Genomic DNA, 21,849 nt, shown 5'->3' with positions numbered 1-21,849 from the left:
GCTGTTTCTGCTCTGCATGTGTAGAAGCCAAAAATATACAGTTTGTATATATTGGTTATGGAGAAAGAAAAATAATTTACACCTGAAGCATGTGGGTTTTATTATTATAATTTTTTTACTTATAACAGCCATTTGGTTGTGGCAATCATTCGATACTGATAAAGGCAGCATTAATATGTCCATATTTTGTTCTATCACAAATAATAAGACTGGGTTTAAGGATCTTCTGCACATGACAGTTTATTAATTTAATTTCCTGCTGAAGGATGAGAGGACCTCTGTCAATACAAGACACACAGATGAGCTGAGAAACAGCAGGGGCAATAATCTCCACTTCTTCTTTTTCTTCTTCTCCACCTGGCTGTGATCTGGTGAAGTAGCATTTCGGATCTTTCGATTTGCATTCTGTAATTTGCAGGTCCTTCTAGAATGTGGAATTCTATGTCTCAAAATAATGTTTTGCCAATTAGGTTTGTCTGGAACTAATCCATTGGACTGATATAAATCAAGCCATGTTTATTGGCTTAATACTGATTATTGGTGAATAAGTTAAAATATTGCATGAGTAAAACATTCATTACGTCCATATCATGATGAGATGATGGCTGTTTTGAGGGTTAGAGTAATAGGAAGCCTCCCTGTAATTCATTTTGCTGCAGATTAGTGTTTTGGTCCTTCATGTGCTGTAAACGTTGAACAAATCACACACTCGAATTTGGCATTAGTTCGTTTTAATGCTTCATACAGACTTTGGTTGCATCATGTGACTCATTAGGATTAATCTGATACATAAACACAAGTCCATCCTCAGACAGAATATGCACTATATGTATAAAGGTTTGAGGACACCTGACCCATTAGATTTGTATGTGCTTTTTGAACATCCCATTCCACAGTTAGTCCTCATTTGCTGTTATAATAACCTCCAGTCTTGTGTGGAAAATGTTTACTAGATTGTGTGATTGTGGAGTTTTATGGAGATTCTTTCAGACACAAGGGTGTTAGTAAAGTCAGGTACTGATCAGTAGGTGATGTGAGGAGGACTGGGGTGCAGTCAGTGTTTACATTCATACCAAAGGTGGTCAATCGGGTTGAGGTCAGAGCTCTATATCAGGCCACCTTAAGATTTCACAGGTAATCTGATTTGTCAGCCAGCACAACTGTTATTAGGTCTGATGTTTGTACTGGCTGACCAATCGGACTTGAGTAATCTTGACTGATTAGATTGACTAACGACTGACCAATCATATTTGACCAATTTATCCAATGGCTAAGCAATCAGACATTACCCATTATTAGACCAATGGCTACACAATTAGACTCGATCCATTAGAACAGTGGCTGATTGATCAGACTTGATCCATTAGACTAATAACTGACCAATCATATTTGATTAATTAAACCAATGGCTGAGCAATCAGACATGACCCATTATAAGACCAATAGTTACACAGTAAGACTTGATCCATTAGACTAATGGCTGACCAATCAGATTTGAGAACTCTACAGCACTGTGATATTTGGTATACAATTAAATAAATACACCAGGTGACAGGAGTACAGAAGAATACAAAGGCTGTATTGACCAGAATCGGATCAGTTCATGTTGTACAGTATAAGACAGACAAATCAGAGCATCACCTCCATAGTACTGATGCGTTTTATCCGAGCATGTACAGTTCACAAAACAAAATAACAGGATCAAACAAAATAAAGAAAGCAGTTTAGCAGCAGCAGGAGTGAATGTGATCGCAGTCCAAACGTATGAAGCGTGAAACTAGGCTAACATGGGAACAACGAAGTCTCAAAAAAGGCACAAACAATACATTATACATCAGACCTTAACTACTTCCATCATCTGCATAGACTGGTGTTGCATTAATGGCAATTACAAACATGCCAAACTTTTTATTTTTTGCAATATTAAAATTAAAAGGTAAAATAATAAAAATAAAAGAGATGGCAGAGAAGAAAGAAAAGAAATGGACAGACATTACAGAGAGTGATCCAAGGTGTCATTAAAAGCTCTTTAATCCAAGCTGTTGTGACTCATGTCCTTATTTACCACCGCATTAGCGCCACTGCAGATGTACAATTCTTTGTCAGCTATTCATCACATTTAAAGTTCCAGGGTCCTGGGAAACGTACGTGATCTGCTGACGAGCTTTTCGTTAGAGAAACAACTTTCCCAGCATTCGTTTTCATGTCCGATCCATCAATTCAGATGAGTGTATTGGTCAAAAGATGCCCATCAAATACAGTGATAAGAATGTGGGGGCTTCTCATCTACACCAAATGTACAAAAGGTAGTGGGCACTTGACCAAACATTTATTCATATGGGCTTCTTGAACATCCCATTTGCTGTTACAATAAACTCCACTCTCCAGAGAAGATTTTGGTTTGTTTCCAGCTAGAAAAGTCAATACTTTTGTCCAACATTTGTTTTTGTATTGAATTTATTCTTTTTACAAATACTAAATCACACTTTACCACATTGCATCATGAAACGCCTCATAATTCTATTGGATTGAAATGTTAGCTGCTTTAAGGAACTACTAATGAATAACCTTCAATGACCTTCAATTACCATATCTGTAGCATACAACATAAAAATCATTAAAAAAATAATAATTAAAAAAAGCCTAATGGCAAGAGGATTCAATGCACATTTAAGGTGGAATAGTAAATATGGTTCTGTTTTCCCCCCCCCCTAAAATAGTTGAAAACAGATCTGTAAATACTTGATCACGTCCCTGTTCTCCTTCCTGATTCTTCTGATTCATCCTGACGCCTACCTCTGGATGGAGTTCTCTTTAAATTTACATGCCCCTGAGGAGGGTTCCATATGACCTGACTAACGATCCATGAGGCTCCTGTGAAAGGTTAAACTCAAGAACCATGAAGATGGATTTGGACTGTAGTGACCATAAACTGATTGATTAATGGCTGCAAATTGCCAGTTTTGCACTCAAGCGTCCATCAGGGAACGGTTCCCTCGAATGTCCCTATAACGAAGGGACATTCGGTGTCCGGTGAGGACGAGTTCCCGTTTGAGTGGAGGTTTCTCCCTCACATTATCTCACAGTTTTTCCTTTTCACTGTCATTGGGAATAAACTCAGACAAATGTATAACACTAACATTTCTATACTGTAGGTGGTTCCTGACTTGCGATGGAGATGCGTTACATTGACTCCATTGTAACTTGAAAATATCGTAGTCTAGCTTACCAAGGAGTTTTAAGGAATGGTGAATAGAATGGGATAGTTTACTGTAATGTAGTAATAGTTGAACAAATTAGAGAACATTATTTAGCAAAACTTAGAAATTTATAGTACCTTACTGTATAAACTATACAGTATATATGTAAGTGTAAGTGGGTGCGTAGACGAGCACTGGTTCGCTAGTCGAGGGTGGAGCATAAGCTGCTACCTTTTACAATTTTGTCGTATTTCAATTATCGCAAAATTGAAAAATCCTAAGTCGAACCTTCGTAACTCGGTGGCTGTATTTGTAATTATTTATTTATAGACAATGTCCATTGAAGAAAAGAAAGAAAAAAAAAATTATAATTACCCTTTCTGAGATTTTTATGCAATATTGTGATTGCATAAATTGTTTAGTATACATTGTATTGATGTTTTTATTTAAATGATTTAATTTAATCCAAAGCTACTTATAATTTAGAAAGGATATTCCTAAAGTTACAAGCTGCCTCCTTATTGCCATTAGGCTTCCTTTAGACATGATTCATAAGATACATCGAGTCCTTTGAATGTGAATGAAGAACGGATCTCCACCTGAGGGTACGACGCAAATAAAACTTACTTGTGCTTGTAAGTAATCGGTCGACTCTAACAAGGTTTGCATGGCTACAAAGCTTTGTCTTGAAATGCAAAATGAATTCAAAGAGCAGAAAGAGCCAGATGGAAATAAACAAAAAAAAAAAACAAATGGGTGTTCCCAGCGCTGTGACAACATTATTAGATACAGTGTTTTAACAACAAAAGTGAATGCAAATTCCACTATTTCAGTAGTCACGGAGCCAGCCTGCACTACCCATGATTCCTTCTCAGACACAGAAGCCCCTCCCACCCACACGTGGGTCATCTTTATAGAAGGTCTTCTCACAGCAGCAAAGAAATTTCAAACACGTCCACCACTGCCTCCTCAGGGCTGTGTATTCACCACAAAAAGCTCACAGGCAGCACTAGAGATGCCACTGATCAGACCATTGGAGAGTTTTCACACACATGTAAACACACATACAGATGACACACGACACGCATCCACACACATGCACAACGCAGTACTAATGTCATTGTGCATAACTGCAATGTAATAAAAAAAATTAAAATAAAAAAAGTTATAAAATTGTATTGTCCAATGCCTTGTAGGATTCTAGACTTCTAGTCCTATAGTACAGGGTTTTAGTTTATCAGTAATACAGAGCAGGATGAGGAGTGAGGGAAGAGGCCAAAAAGAAAATACCGGTGCAGTGGTAGGCATTGTTATTGGCAGGGGGTGATGAAGTTGAAGGTGTAGACATTTGAAGGGGAAAGGCGAGATGAAGTTAACTGTGCAGACATTGATATTTGAAGTGCATGTCATAGTTGACTATGTAGAGACTGGAATTAAAAAGGGGATACCAGAGTTGACTGTGTAGAGACTGGAATTGAAAAGGGGATACCAGAGTTTACTGTGTAGACACTGGAATTGAAAAGGGGGACCAGATTTGACTGTGTGGAGACTTGGAATTGAAAAAGGGGGCCAGAGTTAAATGTTTAGAGACCGGAATTAAAAAGGGGGTTGGTGGATTTGACTGTGTAGAGACTTGAATTGAAAAGGGGGACCAGAGTTGACTGTGTAGAGACTCTGTAGACTGTAGTTGACTGTGTGGATATTGGGACTGGAAGGTTTGATGAAGTTGACTATGTGGATATTGGGACTGGAAGGTTTGATGAAGTTGACTGTGTGGATATTGGGACTGGAAGGTTTGATGAAGTTCACTATTTGGATATTGGGACAGGAAGGTTTGATGAAGTTGACTGTGCGGATATTGGGACTGGAAGGTTTGATGAAGTTGACTGTGTAGACATTAATTTTGGAAGGGGATGAATGAGTTAACTGTGCAAAACATATATAGGGGGTATAGCAGAGTTGATTTGGTAGTTAAAAGTTAATATCGGTATTGTGTGAGGTGATGGTTTTGACTCTGTATTCAACGGTATTGATGACCGTGGATGTCAGAACTGGGAGCAGATGACAGGGTGGATGTCAGTATTGAAAGGAGATGACCGAGTTGACTTTGTAGACGTGGTACGAGCGATTCCAGAACACTCGCGTGAAGTAGTTGGTGTACGGAGAGTAGGTCATTTTGATCTCGTGACAGAATCGCCCGTGCTTGGAGAAAGTGTACATTTTGCCTTTGTCATACACCACCTATTGGAGAACAGTGAAACAACAAACACATTTTTTAAGATCTAAAAGAAAGGCAACCAGAACAAAACAGCCCATAAAATCCCATTAGAAGAGTTACTAATTATTATTAAATTAAATTGTTAGTAAGTTAATTCACGCTAACAACGTTTCTGCAAAATTCTTTGAAGAAAAAAATCCTAAAAAGTTGAACATCTCACTAAAAAACTGAGTGGAGTCTTAAAATAAAGCCAAAGCAGTTTCATATTCAAATACATCATCATTGTATTAGGGTAGAGTGTTTTTTAGACGAATCTGCACATTCATAAAATTTGTTTCGTGAAATCACAATCTCAATTCAATTTACACTATACAGACAAAAGTTTGTGGACACCTGACCATAAGATTTGTGTGCGCTTTTTGAACATCCAATTCCACACTTAGCCCCGAATTTTTTGTTATACTTACCACCTCTACTCTAGGAAGGTGCTCCACTAGATTTTCTGAAGATTTGTGCTCCTTCAGTTACAAGGGGTTTGTGTAAAATCGGATACTGATAAGGCCGGGGTTGAGATCAGAGCTCTATTTCAGGTCACTCAAATTTAGAGGATGACCGATTGATCGGTTTCGCCGTTTAATTCGTACCGGTAATCGAATGCTGGAACTGTCGGGTATCGGCAAAAATCCATTCCGAAAGTTTTTCCGGCTTCCGATCTGCTGTCATTACAAGAGTGGCCTCTATTGATGAATTAATATATTCACATTTATTTACGTTAGCACATTTTCATGATTCTGTATCTTTTTTTGTAATAAAGTCTTTTATTCAGTATCTTTTTTTTTTTTTTTTACTATTGAATGATTTATTGGTTATCAGCAAGTATGATCGGTCGACCTCAACTCAAGATCTTTTACTCCAACCCATGAAAGGTAGAGATATTTTTGTCCATGCAGTGCATAGACACGTGTACAGTAAGAAGGCGACCTTATGTGTGTGGTGCATGCGTGTAATTTGACCCACGTGTCCATTTGCGTAGTCAAGCAGGTCTTTGATCCTGCAGCCTTTGACAGGACCGATCTCGTTACACAGCTCCTCTTCGATAATGACGTAACTCGACCTCTGGGCTGTCAGCAGCTTATAGACGTCCTCGGCAGAACGCATGGCGTACACCTGATATGTCTGCGACAAATCGTACGCCACACAAGACACGCATGGGAAAGAAAATAAGCAAACTTTTCATAATATTGGTGATGCCTAACTTTCAGCCAATAAGATTAGACCATCAGTGGTTCAAATGCTGGAAGAAAAACTATTGAGAAGATCAACCTTCTAAAAATGGCGTTGGTCAAACGTGCAGTGTAGAAAAAAAGAAACGGACTTTATACAATGTTGTTCATGATATTGTTTAAATATCCTGATGCCTAATCTTTAGTCAATTGGATTGGGTCATCAGTGGGGAAAATAGAGATCATCAACCTTCGGGGGAAAAAAAACAAAAAAAAAAAAACAACTGTCCGAGCCACACCCTCATTCACCTCGCTCTTTTATGCTAATCGCTAATCACATATTATAAAAAATATAATATATAAAATACAAATTAAAATATTAAATTAATAAAAAAAAAAAAAAAAAAAAATACACCTTGATTTCCACAAAGAATTACACATTCTAATCAAACCCTGGATATGCTGAATTAGTCTAGAACCAATTTAGCTTTTATGCCTTGCTTATTGATCTCATTCGAGTAGTTGTGCATGTTCAGGCAACCCTGCACTGATCTAAAAACAGTGTGTGTGTGTGTGTGTGTGTGTGTGTGTGTGTGTGTGTGTGTGTGTGTGTGTTTGTGCACCCCCCTTTCCACCCTGACCTTTCTTCAAGACTCCTCTCCTATATACGTATGTACATGCTCCATGAGACATGCGAGCAAAGGCACATTAAACACCTCCTGATTCAGCGCATGCAAATTTCACTGAGAGAGAGAAAAATAGAGACAGAGAAAAATAGAGAGAGAAAACGAATGAACGCAAAGCGAATTTACACTCTCGGTTCTCTGCAGCAGGCTGAGATCTGCGTAAAGGGGTAGACTGGTGACCGGCCATCCGGTGCACACCTTCACCATTCCTGATAGCGCAGGACTTGCAGCAAACACGGCCGAGAGAGGAGCATGACTCCTACGGGAGGGAAAGAGAGTTCGAATTAGAGATCGAAAATAAAGAGAGAAAGCAATAACTATACTATACGGACAAAAGTATTGAATTTCCTGACTTTTCCACTCATGTGTGGTTCTGTTCGGACTGTTGTTGGAAAGTTGGAGACACACGATTGTATTGGATGTGGTAGCATGAGCTTTTCCCTTCCTTTTAACTGAGAGACCCAGAATGGCAATGTCCCTGTCCACAAACCCAGCTCCATGAAGATATGCTTTATATGGGATGAAGTGGAAGATCTCCTACTATAGAGCTCTGACCTTAACCCTATTGCACACCTTTGGGTTGAATGTGAACACTGACTGCACCCCAGGTCTCCTCACATCACCTACCTGACTTTACTAACACCCTTGTGGCTAAAAGATCCTCCACAAATCTCCACAACCACACAATACAGTGGAACATCTTTCCAGAAGAATGGAGATTATTAAGACAGCTAATGGGAGTGGAAAGTGTACAATAACACTTCTTATAGTCAGGTGTCATAATTTACCTTTAACAAAGTTCTGACAATAGAGACATCTTCTGAAAATCAATGTTCAATTAAAATGTCTCTTGGAAAAAAAATAAAATAAAATTAGAAATTCGAAATATTGGCACGTTTTCAGAATGAGCTGGTGATATAATCCTGCATTGGCACCACCTTTAAAGCTGCTGTTTTAAAAATGAATCAACACCCTGTGACCTTTCCAGTAATCAAATGAAAGCCCGGCATGCTGTTACAGGAAAATAACAGCAGGGTGTGATGCCGTTTCTCACGTCTCACTTAAGACTCGGTTTTCTATTCGTTGGTTATTAACACTCACCTAATCCAGTTCATGAGCTCCACTGTATCAGGATCATAAAACTCTTGTACTTCTGTAAGCTCCGACAGCACACGTGGGAAATACTGACCAGAGGAAAAAAAAAAAAAAAAAAAACAGTTTACTTCTCACTAAGGATCAATCAAGTAGATCATCCACCCAGGAATCAATCTAAAGCTGAAGAAGTGCTCAGAAAAGCTTTCATAAAAATGTGATGTAAAAAATCAATAAGACACAGTCTCACCTCTCTCCATAAGCTGAAGCCAATGATGGTCGGTACTGCGGTGCTCAGAATTAGTGCCTGAGGGAAACAGAAAACATTCCATCCAACTATTTATCCATCTGTCCATCCGTCCATCCATCTATCCATACATACATTCACCCCACCATTGTCCAACTATCCATACAGCTATTCATCCATCCATCCAACCATTGTCCATCAATCCATCCATCCCATCATTGTCCATCCATCCATCCATCCAACCATCCATCCATCCATCCAACCATCCATCCATCCAACCATCCATCCATCCATCCATCCATCCATCCAACCATTGTCTATCAATCCAGCCATGCATCCCATCATTGTTCATCCATCCATCCATCCATCCATCCATCCATCCATCCATCCCATCCATCCTCCCACCACAGTCCACCTATCCATACATTTCCATATCCATCTGACAACCAATTCAATAACCAAACCAGTGTCCTAGCTAACCATGATAATCTCCATAGATATATGTATCTACCCAACACTCAACCACCCATCCCACCATCTACCACTTCCTCCATCCATCCCTTAAAAGTGCCCCTCCACTCACCAGCACTACAGGATGTACAGACTTGAGTCTGACCCATTTGAACACGGTCATCCAGAGCTCCGGTGAACACACCCCAAACGCAGTGAACATGCACACATACGGGGTCCAAACGTACTTCATCCTGCAGTGGGGAAGAAGCAAAAAGATGTCATGAAAGAATCCCCTCATAGGTCAGTCAGGTGAAGTCTAACTCTGGGTCGAGGGTAAACTCTGACCTGTACATGATGATCCAATTAAAACACTCCGATCTCCTGCATCTTAATTGGCTCATTAACACTGAACGCACACTATTATCAGGGCGGGATGTTAACTAAATAAATCCTAATAGGATTCTAATGATATTAGTAGACTGAACTTAATTCTTGTTCAAATATGTTTTATGTTCTATGAAAATTAAAGACCGAGCACCAGGCAAATGTTCTTGTGCTGTTGTTATGTTCTTGTGCACGACGAACAAATCCAGTGTTTTTTTAAAGCTTTCTTGAAGAAGAGGAAGAAAAAAAAAGACGTTTGTTTTGTTGCAGGGCATACTGAGCTATAAATAGACACTCTCTGCCCTGGTGTAACCCCTGCGATTTCGCTGATTCCAGTCTGCTGCTCGACTGAGACCTCGGGAATAACGATTGACGAGAGCTGCGTCGTGAAAAACAGACACGTTTAACCGCCATTTTGCAGTATATCATGTACCGGGAATGTGACTGGACTATTAAAGAGATATTCTGGGTTTTTATTCGTGGACCACTGAGTAGCCAAGAGCGCAAGAAGAAATGTTGTTTCAATGAATAGTAGAAGCAAATACCCCTGAAACAGCAGGGCGAGAGCTCCGAACAACAGCGTGTGGAACACGTGGTAGATCACCTCCGGACGCTCGCCGATCCGCCCATCCTCAATCTGCACATTGGTGTTTAAACGCTCGCCACTACATACAGAAGAGCACATGAGTCACCAAACTCATTCACAGCCATGTGAACATTCTGGACATACATATTTTAAAAAACAGTTTAAAAATAACAACATACAGCCAGAATAACTGGCAACAAAAGTAAGTACACCCTAAGTGAACATGTCGAAACTGTGTCCAACGTGTCAATATTTTGTGTGAACACCATTGTTATTTAGCGCTGCTTTAATCCTCCTGGGCATGGAATTCACCAGAGCTGCACAGGTTGTTGCTGGGATCCTCTTCCACTCCTCCATAATGACGCCATGTTCGACACATTACGTTTTTACACCTTCTGCTTGAGGAGCCCCACAGGTGCTCAATAGGCTTTAGGTCTGGAGACATACTTTGTCCACTCCATCAGCTTCACCATCAGCTTCCTCAGCATGGCAGTTGTCATCTTGGTGGTGTGTTTGGGATCGTTTTCATGTTGGAAAACGTCGTTCGGTTCATTTTCTAAAGTGAGGGCTTCATGTTCTGCTTCAGAATGTCACAATACATGAAGCCATGTTTTCCTCAATAAACTTCAGATCCCCAGTACCAGCAAAGGGAAATAAGCATGATGTGTCTTTCATCTGCTATATTAAGTTTCCTTGGTCGACAACCGATTCTCAAGTTTCCTCAACCTCAGTCTGCTCCGAAATCTTTGCCTGGGAGAGCCTTGCTGATGCAGTGGAATTACATTATATCTTGCAGCTGTGCTCGATCTTGCCATGGTGTACGTCCTGAGACATGAAACTGTCTTCCACTACCTGAAACAGCACAGTTTGGCTGTTCCTCGTGCAGTATGAAGCTCTGACACGGCCGTTTCTGTTTCGGTTCATGAATATGTTTCAACCTACATATGAAATTGATGATCCTCAGCACCTGCTTGGTGTCCTACAAAGTGCCAGAGTTTGTGCAAGTGTACAAAGAAAAGAACCGAAAGCCAAAGGGGGCTCGTATTTAACACTGATTTGATTTAGATTTCGCTTCTGTTCGTTTACATTTTGCTAATTGCTAAAAATAGATGATGAACAATTCTTTTCGAAAGCATTTTCACTTCTACAAAGCATTTCTTCACACCTGCTTTAAAAATTCGAATAGTGTGTGTGTGTAATATTAGGACACTCCTAAAAGAGCTTTCATTGCGGTCATGACTAAAACCTGATACACAGATTTTTGTCCATATCCACCATATGCAAATTAATTAAGGATCGATTCACAATGGACTGTGTTTCATCAGAAAGCCAGCAGTAACCGGATACTGTGATCCGGACCAAAGCAACGCAGCAGGTTTACTGTAGATTCCCTTCCTACCACGGCACGATCAATGCTATTTAATTACAACAGATTAAATGCTTTATAAAACACACTCTTCATAGAACACACTCCTCTATACCACACACTATAAGTATAAATCCCAGGTCAATTATACATGTAATACATGAGAGTGTATGACAGGAAGCTCGATGCACTGAGTAGAACCTGAGTCTCCTGTAGATAGTCTGCAACATCGACCCCACGCAGACGAGCAGCACGAGCAGATAAAAAGGCAGGACCGAGGCGTGTGTGAGGCGCAGATAGAAGTCCTGTCCCGGAGCCTGGAAACCGTCATCGCACAGCAGTAGGTTTGGTATAAACTCTCTGAAACCACACCCACACCCACAGCAGAACACACCCTGCTAATTACAATAAAGACCCATTAACCTAACTAAAAAAAAAGAGAGAATCTGGAGATTTGCACTCACGTGGTCGAGTTGAGGCCGAACCTGACCTCCAGGAATTTTAGTATGAAGTCAGTTTGATTGACTGGAAAGATTCTCTAGAAAAGGAATCAGAAGTAAATGGTCTTTAAGAAGTGGGTGGTATGTTTAAACCAAAAAAAGAAAGAAAGAAAAAAGACGGAATGTGTTCCAAACACACATCTTACTTGCGGAATCAATTTCCAAAATACGACATGGCTGCTTACTTTATAGTCTTTTTTTTATTTCTTATTTTCTAATGGTCGTCATACGGTTGACTTGCAATAACAACTATATAAGAACAATGTATTTTTTTTTTTATGAAAGCATGACCATGGAAATGCAAAGAGCAAGTCGAAGGAAAAAGGAAAAAAGATGGAGAAAGAAAATAAATCAGGGATAGGGTCTTCAAAGAAATCACACAAAGAGGCCCAAATCCCTTTTTTTTATAGTTCAACTTGAAGCTATATCTATTCCAAAACACACTATATGAACAAAAGTCTGTGAACACCTGACCATAACATTCTAATATACTTATGATTCCACATAACGACCCCTGTATGGTGTTATGAATTGGACAAGTTGAGCTCAACAATAACTTAAAACTTAGTGGTGCTTAGATTTACCTTAACTAGAAGACCCAAACCTGTTCCAGTGATCTCCATGAAGATCTGCTTTACATGAGGTGGAGTGGAAGATCTTGAGTGGCCTGCTATAGAGCTCTGACCTCAACCTTTACTAACACCCTTGTGGCTGAATGAATCTCCACAAACACACTCCAAAATCTAGTGGAACATTTAGTTGAGTTTATTAAAACTCGCCATGGTGCACACACACACACACACACACACACACACACACACACACACACACATACACACACACACACACACACACTATAGTGACACAAATTTGTTTACACCACATTTAGTTCCCGTTTTCTATTTTAATCCCACTTTACATTATTCCTTATGGGGAAATTGGTATCGGCAAACGAATATTTCAGAGTGCGAATCGTGTTCTGTACGAATTAAATTCATATTCTGAGGTACCACTATACTGCATTTTTTCTTATTTGTACCTAAATGTAAATTGAATGTTAAATTATGGGTCAAATTTGAATAAAATGACTTTGTAGTTCTCTGTTTAAAATAGCTGCTACAATCACACTTATTACATGTTGGACATCATTAATGGTTAACTGCATCGTCATATCTCTTGTATTAATTAACACAGCTGATGGGTATGTTGCCTATACAAAACCTCTCTCATGACAAAGCATTCAATTCATATCAGCAGACCTGGCAACCTCTCCTGGAAATCCATCTATCTACACATTTTCTTGAAAGTCTAACCTACACAGGGTTGTGTGGAAGTCTGAAATCTTTCCCAGGGCACTTAAGCACAAGGTGTTAAACACCCTGGACACACACTTATTCACACCCTATTGACAATTTGAAAATGCCAATCAGCCTAACAGGCATGTCTTTGGACGGGAGGAGGAAATGGAAGAACTGAAGAAGCTCCAAAGCATGAGGGGAGAAGATGTGCACACAGGAAGGAGACAGGAGTCATACCCCCAAACTCAAACTGAGTGTTCGCTCAAATTAGTTTGACTCGTATAAATGAAATGCGTTTCTGCTGCTGCGTCTGACCTTGATTAGGTAGTTGAAGGTGATGCTTGCGGTGAAGACTAGGTACAAATGCAGCACGATCTTCATCAGTCTCGCCACCAGCGGGCCTATCTTCATTTTTTGCTTCAAAAATAAAAATAATTACCACACAATGTAATAAACAATGTACAAAAAAACATCTAAATCACTTGATTTTGCATAGTGCTAGTAAATTGTACATTTACACGTATTTGAACAGCTTCAGGATGAAGTCTAATGCTGACTTCAATTCAGACCTCCCTTACCTACATCAGTTCAGTACCTGACTTTACTTACACCCTTACAACTGAATGAATCTCCACAAATCTCCACCAGCAAAGTTAAATCTAATCTAATCTAACCTAATAGACAGACAGACAGACAGACAGGCAGACAGACAGGCAGACAGATATTGGTGCTCATTCTTACTACATACTTCATTCTACACACATTCTACATACTATATGATGTTTGTAGAAGTTGCTTCATCGATCTATAATCGTTTCCTGGTCTTTATTTGGGAATTGATTAATTGTACCTGCAGGAATTTGGCCAGTGTGTTGGCTATAAGCAGACTGAGGAGGGGACAGGAAAGCAGACTGGGCTTGTGATACTGCAGCATGTAGGCCAGCAAAAGAGAGCTCCAATACACCTTATGGACATCTGCTGTCTGTCAACCAGAGAAATTGAGACAGAGACACACACAAATGTACACAACCCATTATTATGAATAACAAGTGCATTCATTAAATATAATGTAAAAATCGCCTCTGTGTGTGTGCGTGTGTGTGTGTGTGTGTGTGTATACCTTGCGTGCTGGTATGAGGTCGAAACAATCCAGTAGTAAGATCGCAAGCCCTTGTACAAACAGTATGTAGTGGCTGTGCTCCCACATCACTATAAAGGTGAACGTTGTCACGCTCATTAGCAGGTAACAAAACATCTGAAACACACACACACAAAAATTGTCAAATTGTCGTACTGACTGAAACAACACAACTGAAAACACTCTAAGCCTCCAGAAGTGTGCTAGTTCACACAACGCTTCTACACAAATCTACACAGATGTGTATACTGATTGTGTATTCACACCTCTGTGGCAGAGCTGATGCTGTTGCTGAGGAAGCCGGTTAAAGCTGCGACTTGGCAGGAGAAGTAGGGGAGAGCCCAGTTATCTCTCAGAGGAATGGCGTAGTCCACTTTAGTCGTATCCGGCCTGAAATACACAACCAATTTGAGGAACAACGATGAAGAATGATGAGAGGACAACTCACAACGGGGTTACATAACTAACAGCAAAACAGACAGACAGATAGATAGGCAGGCAGTAAGATACACAAACAGACAGACAGATATAAAGAGAGATAAACAGAGAGAAATAGATAGTCAGACAGACAGACAGGCAAGCAGACAGACAGACAGACGCTTTTTTTCATGATTTTTTTTATTTAAAAATTCTTATTTGATGATGTGTTCACTTTAAAGTTGATCTGAAGGTAGTGAATAAAATCCCAAACCCTTCAAACCCCGTTCTTCCTTCAGTGTTCTTCTCAGGCCACGCCCACAAACCCAATTCTAACTACCTACGGCGGTTTAAAACCACAAGCAACATGACTGACAGGTGGGGAGAAAATATACTGGGCTGTCTGATGTAGTGTTTCCAAAGTTTGGGGCTCCACAGAGACACAGTTTCACCTCTGAGATGACATTTTTGATATAGTTTTTTTTTTCTCACCCACTATTACAAAAATTGTTTTGACCTAAAATTGCTCAGCTCACCTTTCACATTTATGTTTCATTCCTTACTTTCTTTTCAGTTTGATTTCAGACTTTGTCACGTAACTCGCCACAATTTTGTTCATTTTAACAAAATCTGAATAAAAATGTCAGCAGAATAGCAGTGTTGCTTTTGAGTTGGTTTCCTGTTCCTGTGTCTGACCTGTTAATGATGAACCAGGCCACCGCCAGCATCCCGGCCACCCAAGTGCCACTCATCACCCAGCTGCAGATGAACAGAGCGGTCACATAGACGGCCTGCAGTGCAAATACCAAGCCGATGTAGAAATAAACCGGCTCTATAGAGTCCTGTAGCAGAGAGGGAGAGCGATACTGAAACACACATTCCTCTCTCTTTTTTTCACACACACACACACACACACACACACACACACACACACACACACACACACACACACACACACACACACCCCCGGTAAAGGTAAAATATTTTAGCTTTTATAAAAAAAAAAAAGGAAGCATTAAGATTTACTTTAAAAGGCAAACAAAACAAAACAAAACAAAAAATCAGATCTCAGTTCAATCTCAGTCCGGTCTCAGCAAGGTCTCGGCACGGTCTCAGTCTAGTCTTAGTCTGGTCTCGGCACGGTCTCAGTCTGGTTTTGGTCTAGTCTCGACACGGTCTCAGTCTGGTCTCAGCATGGTCTCACCTGACTGCCACTGAGTTTGTACAGCAGGCTGCTGAGAAGCTCTGGGTAGAGAGACAGCTGCTCCACTGCATTAATGGTCTGACCAGATAGTGTCCTATTATCCTGCATCAGCTCATACACACCTGCCCAAACACACACACACGCACGCACACACGCACACACGCACACAGCAAAATCAGATACTTTCAATGTAATACAGCAAACTGTTCTCTTTGTCACATTCCCTTCTCCATCTCTCTCCTCCTTTGTAGCTCTTTTTTATATCACTGATGTTCACCTCTGTCTCTTTCTCTATTTGTCGTTCTTTCCCCATATCTCACTCTTACTTTCCCCATATCTCACCCTCTTCTCATAACGCTCTCCCTCAATTGCTCTCTTATCGTCTCCCTTGCTCTCTTCTCGGACTGTGTCTCTCCGTATTTGCTTCTAATTCCAGGGTTCATGCACATGTCAGAATTTCATACTTTTCCCAGATTCAAATATGCAGACTTCCATTATGATTTTTAAGACCATATTTCACATCGGACACAATGATTATACTTAAATTCCAACTATAACATGCATTCTGTTACAATCTCTGATGTATGTCAGAGTGGGAATCTCCCGCACGGTCGGAGGGCGCTGGACTGTCATGGCAACTGCTGCCTCACAACGTAACAACCAATCACAGCAGTGCTGATCCAGTCTTATAGAAACGCATATTTTTCTTTCCGTCCACACGTGGATGCTGTATTCAGTCAACAAAAACACCAAAGTGGATTAATTTGAAAATGTCCAGTGTGGACCGTGTGTGATGACGCATTTTCAGTCATCGGGGCGACGTTTCAAAGAGCCGGAAAGTAAATGAACGGCAGGCGGAAATGACGCGGATTGAAGCACCTTACGTTTTGCTCATGCACAGTACAGTAAGCGTTTTTAGACGTTTCAATGTGGATGAGCGACTTCTGAGAAATGACAAAAATGAAAGTGTGGACGTGAAGCGTTTTTTTATGAAAACATTTTTCAAATGTTTAAAATCAATTTTTTTCAAATACTTAATTTTATAATTTTGAAAACCGAATTTTTTCCCTCCCATACTAATCCTGGCGTGAAAATCACTTAAATCAAATTTCATACTTTTTCAGACTTTTCCAAAATGCGTAGGAACCCTGTAATTCTCACCCTCGGTTTCCCTCCATCTCTGTGTTTATATCTCTATCTTCATGTGTTTCACTCCTCCTCTATCCACGAGTCTCAGTCCATCTCACTCTCTCTTTGGTGTGTAATCGGAAGGCAAAAAAACGATTGATCACGTTAAAAGGATGACTCTCCTGTACGTAATTTTGTTAATGAGTGTTTTTGTTGCAATGATTGATGGAGAGAATAAAAAGAGGGAGATGAAAACCTTGAGATTGACAGATAGCTAAACACAGAGGTGTATGTGTGTTTGTGTGTAATTACATGATTGAGCTGAGACGTGAAAGTCTGTGGAACTGAGGAAATGACTGCATTGAATAAACCCCTCAAGGCTCTTGTTTCTCCTGTTTTACCTTCTCGGTCACTCACTGCACCACTTTGATCATAAAACTAGGCACAGGTGATCCTTGCAACTCGACTACCACGCCCAGAGTCACGTCTCTAAAAACCTTTGCTGTTTGTTTTCTAATTCCTGTGAATCTGAGTTTAGAATTCCTTCTTTAATTTTCCCCCCAGAAACTATAAAGAGGTACAAACATTCGCACTCCATTATATTTAGACCCATTTGAGACTAAAGAGTTGAGTTACCCTTCTCGAAGGACGAGGCGAACAGCATGTGCTTGTAATAGTAGTAGTAAAGACCACTGCCTCCCTGGAAGGTGATCTCTCTTTCCAGCTCCTGAGGAGGAAAAGAAAAACATCACACCTCCATCACCACACCTACATACAAGAACCTCATATAGCTCATACTAGTCCCTCCTAACCCTTAACTTTAGTCTGTTTTACACTGTTACCACATTCACCTATGTATAAATACACACACACACACACATTTTTTTTTAATTAACGCATTAACACAAATTAACATTTAACACACATTTATTCAGAGAGTTAACAGTGATAAAGTATAGTGTGAGTGTTATATGTAAGCGTAACAATGACTGTGTTAATGAATAACAGTGTTACATTCCATACATTTAACAGTGTAAAAGTTCAGCACTGTAACATCGTAACTGTGTTAATGAATAACAGCGTTACAGTGTGTACATGTAACAGTGTAAGAGCGAAACATTGTAACTGTGTTAATGAATACAGTGTTATATTGTTTACATGTAACAGTGTAAGAGCTAAACATTGTAACTGTGTTAATGAATAACAGCGTTACAGTGTGTACATGTAACAGAGTTTTGTGTCACCTGCCGAGTAGAGAACCAGAACTTCCTCTCGTGGTATGTGCTCAGGTACACAGCGTACATCATCCCACAGGTAACAGCTGCCATACATCCAATGAAGAGTTTTGCTAACCTCTGAAATATTACAGCTACACACACAAACATATATATATATACACACACACACACACACACACACACACACACACACACACACACACACACACACACATATATATATATATATATGTGTGTGTGTGTGTGTGTGTGTGTGTGTGTGTGTGTGAGAGAAAGAGAGGGAAAGAGAGAGAGAGAGAGAGAGAGAGAGAGAGAGAGAGAGAGAGAGAGAGATAAAGAATTAAACCATAAGCAGTTTACAGACGATTTGACCACAAACCAAAAAAAACGTTTTACACAGTAACTAGTGCTGAATTCTATCCATTGTGGTTAAAGTTATTGTTGATAGGCAGATCACTTTATTCATCCCAACAAAGAACTCAAAGTATTATTGCATATGGTATGTAGAATGTGTGTGCAAAACACTAGATTACAATCGCAACTACAACACTGCACTACGTTCAAACACTACACTACAGCACTATACTACATTTAAACTACATCGCTTACAGAATTACATTGGCATTCAGGGAGAGACATTAAGCTGGTTTAAATCCTACCTGTCTGATCGTTACCATTTCGTAGATTTAAATGGAGAGCTATCCAGGCTAATGCTAGTGAATTATGGCGTGCCACAAGGTTCAGTTCTAGGACCCCTGCTCTTCACGATATACATGCTTCCGTTAGGAAATATTATTAGAAGGCATGGAATTAGCTTCCATTGTTATGCTGATGATACTCAGCTATATATCTCATCTAAACCAGGCGATACAGCTCAATTAACTCGGATAACTGAGTGTGTTAAGGAAATAAGAGATTGGATGACCCATAACTTCTACTTTTAAATTCTGATAAGACGGAGATTTTGCTCATCGGCCCAAAAACCAGTATACAGAAGCACCAGCATCTCAACCTGCATTTAGAAGGATGTTCTGTAACCACTAGCTCAACAGTAAAAGACCTGGGAGTTATTTTAGACAGCAACTTATCTTTTAAAAATCATATCAACCAAGTTACAAAAACAGCCTTCTTTCACCTTAGAAATATTTTTAAGTTAAGAAACGTGTTATCTATATCCGATGCTGAGAAGCTCGTCCATGCGTTCATGACCTTTAGAATAGATTACTGTAATGCATTACTAGGTGGATGTCCTGCATCATTAATAAACAAGCTTCAGTTAGTTCAGAATGCGGCAGCAAGAGTTCTTACAAGGTCAAGAAAATATGATCATATAACCCCAATCTTATCGTCCCTACATTGGCTTCCTGTTAAGTTTCGAATAGACTACAAACTACTGCTACTTACTTATAAAGCACTAAATGGTTTATCTCCATGTATCTCTCCAGTCTTTTAACACGCTACAATCCGTCACGCTCTCTGAGATCTCAAACCTCCGGGCTTCTAGTAGTTCCGAGAATAGCAAAGTCCACTAAAGGCGGTAGATCATTCCCACATTTAGCTCCTTAACTCTGGAATAGTCTCCCAGTTTAAGTGTAGATTAAAAACATATCTTTTTAGCAAAGCCTTCACATAACATACGTCTCACATCATAACCTTGTGCTCCAGAACATCTGATCACATGCACATTATCAACTTGTGCTGTTAATATCATGAACAGCAGCTACACTAATTGCTCTCCACTGCTTCTCTTTCACTCCCCATCCCGAGACACCCTGAGGTTTGGCCAGCTCCAGTCACCTCCCACCTCATGATGATTATGGACTTTAAAGAAGTAGATGCCGAACTCGCAAACATCCTGAACCATCTAGAGACATACCAGTGCCATTTGGATCCCACTACACGTGTGGAGATTTGACATTGGACCTCCTGGAGTGTTTAAAGGCTCTGGCATGGAGAAGCTGTTGCTGGATCTTTGATGATCACAAATGTTGAGCTCAGTAGCTCCTAGTTTTATACCAAAGACTGTAGAAAGAACATTTACTTATAATCTTATACTCCAGTACTCATGTTAGTTCTCACTCTCCAGTGTTCTGTATTGTTGAAAGATTTATAATCACACTCTTGATGTCACCCAAATGAGGATGGGTTCCCCTTTTGAGTCTGGTTCCTCTCAAGGTTTCTTCCTAATAACATCTAAGGGAGTTTTTCCTTGCCACAGTCGACACAGCTGCTCATCAGGGATAAATACACACCATTCACGTTAACTGTTGATTTCTGTAAAGCTGCTTTGAGACAATGTCTGTTGTGAAAAGTGCTATACAAATAAACTTGACTTGACTTAAACACTACACTATAATCCAACAGTAGAACACTACACTACAAACAAAACACTACACTACAATCCAATACTAAAACAATACACTACAAGCAAAACGCTACACCATAATCCAACAACTAAACTACAAACACGAACACTAAACTACAATCAAACACGAACACTAAACTACAACCCGAACACGAACACTAAACTACAACCCGAACACGAACACTAAACTACAACCCGAACATGAACACTAAACTACAACCCAACACGAACACTAAACTACAACCCAACACGAACACTAAACTACAACCCGAACACGAACACTAAACTACAACCCGAACATGAACACTAAACTACAACCCGAACCCGAACACTAAACTACAACCCGAACACGAACACTAAACTACAACCCAACACGAACACTAAACTACAACCCGAACATGAACACTAAACTACAATCAAACACTAAACTACAATCAAACATGAACACTAGATTACAATCAAACACTAAACTACAATCAATCATGAACACTAAACTACAATCGAACTCTAAACTACAATCAAATATGAACACTATACTACATCCAAACATGAACACTAAACTACAATTGAACACTAAACTACAATCGATCATGAACACCAAACTACAATCAAACACTAAACTACTATCGCACACTAACCTACAATAAATAAAAAAAACAGAGTGAATTCTCACATTTGCTGCTCTTTGTTGATGAAGTTGACTTGGCTGAAGTTGTGCTGGAGTTGGAGTCCTGCTCTTTGGAGTCAGGAGTCTCCGTCTGGCCCGTGTCTGTTCTCGCATTATCTGCGTCTGCATGAGTTTCCTCAGATGCTTCTTTCTCCATGCCTTTGTTTGCAGCAGAGCCTGAGTCTGTTGCCACACCATCACATTCCTCCTCATCCCTCACAGCTCCTTTAACACATCACACGATGTGATTACGGCAGACATCACAGCATGAGGGACAATGTTATAAACACAGACATTTTATTTCTATATTCTTTTATTTTATTTAGTAAAAAAATCTAAAATTTGGTCAAAAAATAAATAAATAAATAAATAAATTCTACATTTAATTTTAAGCCTAACATTTTTTAATTCTAAAAAGGTACTTATTAATGAATAAATA

The 21,849-nt window shown here is 39.7% G+C and overlaps 1 protein-coding gene across 2 annotated transcripts in view; it reads right to left on the bottom strand.

Moving 5' to 3' along the window:
- Positions 1-1,558: 1,558 nt before the first annotated feature.
- LOC124392376 (probable C-mannosyltransferase DPY19L4) overlaps positions 1,559-21,849 on the bottom strand; it is a 23,070-nt gene continuing 2,779 nt past the window's right edge. For both annotated transcript variants that reach the window (XM_046859343.1, XM_046859342.1), the window contains exons 4-21: positions 21,417-21,635; positions 18,385-18,509; positions 17,777-17,867; positions 16,013-16,134; positions 15,505-15,650; positions 14,658-14,781; positions 14,374-14,508; positions 14,104-14,235; positions 13,569-13,670; positions 11,920-11,993; positions 11,657-11,815; positions 10,049-10,168; positions 9,250-9,370; positions 8,670-8,726; positions 8,429-8,511; positions 7,454-7,586; positions 6,436-6,594; positions 1,559-5,441 (exon numbers count right to left, since the gene is read on the bottom strand). In XM_046859343.1, the coding sequence (XP_046715299.1) occupies positions 5,277-5,441; positions 6,436-6,594; positions 7,454-7,586; positions 8,429-8,511; positions 8,670-8,726; positions 9,250-9,370; positions 10,049-10,168; positions 11,657-11,815; positions 11,920-11,993; positions 13,569-13,670; positions 14,104-14,235; positions 14,374-14,508; positions 14,658-14,781; positions 15,505-15,650; positions 16,013-16,134; positions 17,777-17,867; positions 18,385-18,509; positions 21,417-21,635 (2,267 nt within the window). In that variant the 3' untranslated portion in view covers positions 1,559-5,276. The remainder of the gene's footprint in view (positions 5,442-6,435; positions 6,595-7,453; positions 7,587-8,428; positions 8,512-8,669; positions 8,727-9,249; positions 9,371-10,048; positions 10,169-11,656; positions 11,816-11,919; positions 11,994-13,568; positions 13,671-14,103; positions 14,236-14,373; positions 14,509-14,657; positions 14,782-15,504; positions 15,651-16,012; positions 16,135-17,776; positions 17,868-18,384; positions 18,510-21,416; positions 21,636-21,849) is intronic.

Source organism: Silurus meridionalis, chromosome 10 (assembly GCF_014805685.1).
Source record: "Silurus meridionalis isolate SWU-2019-XX chromosome 10, ASM1480568v1, whole genome shotgun sequence".
Taxonomy (NCBI): Eukaryota; Metazoa; Chordata; class Actinopteri; order Siluriformes; family Siluridae; genus Silurus; species Silurus meridionalis.
Note: the sequence above shows the minus strand (reverse complement) of the source record. Positions and strands in the feature narration are given on the sequence as shown.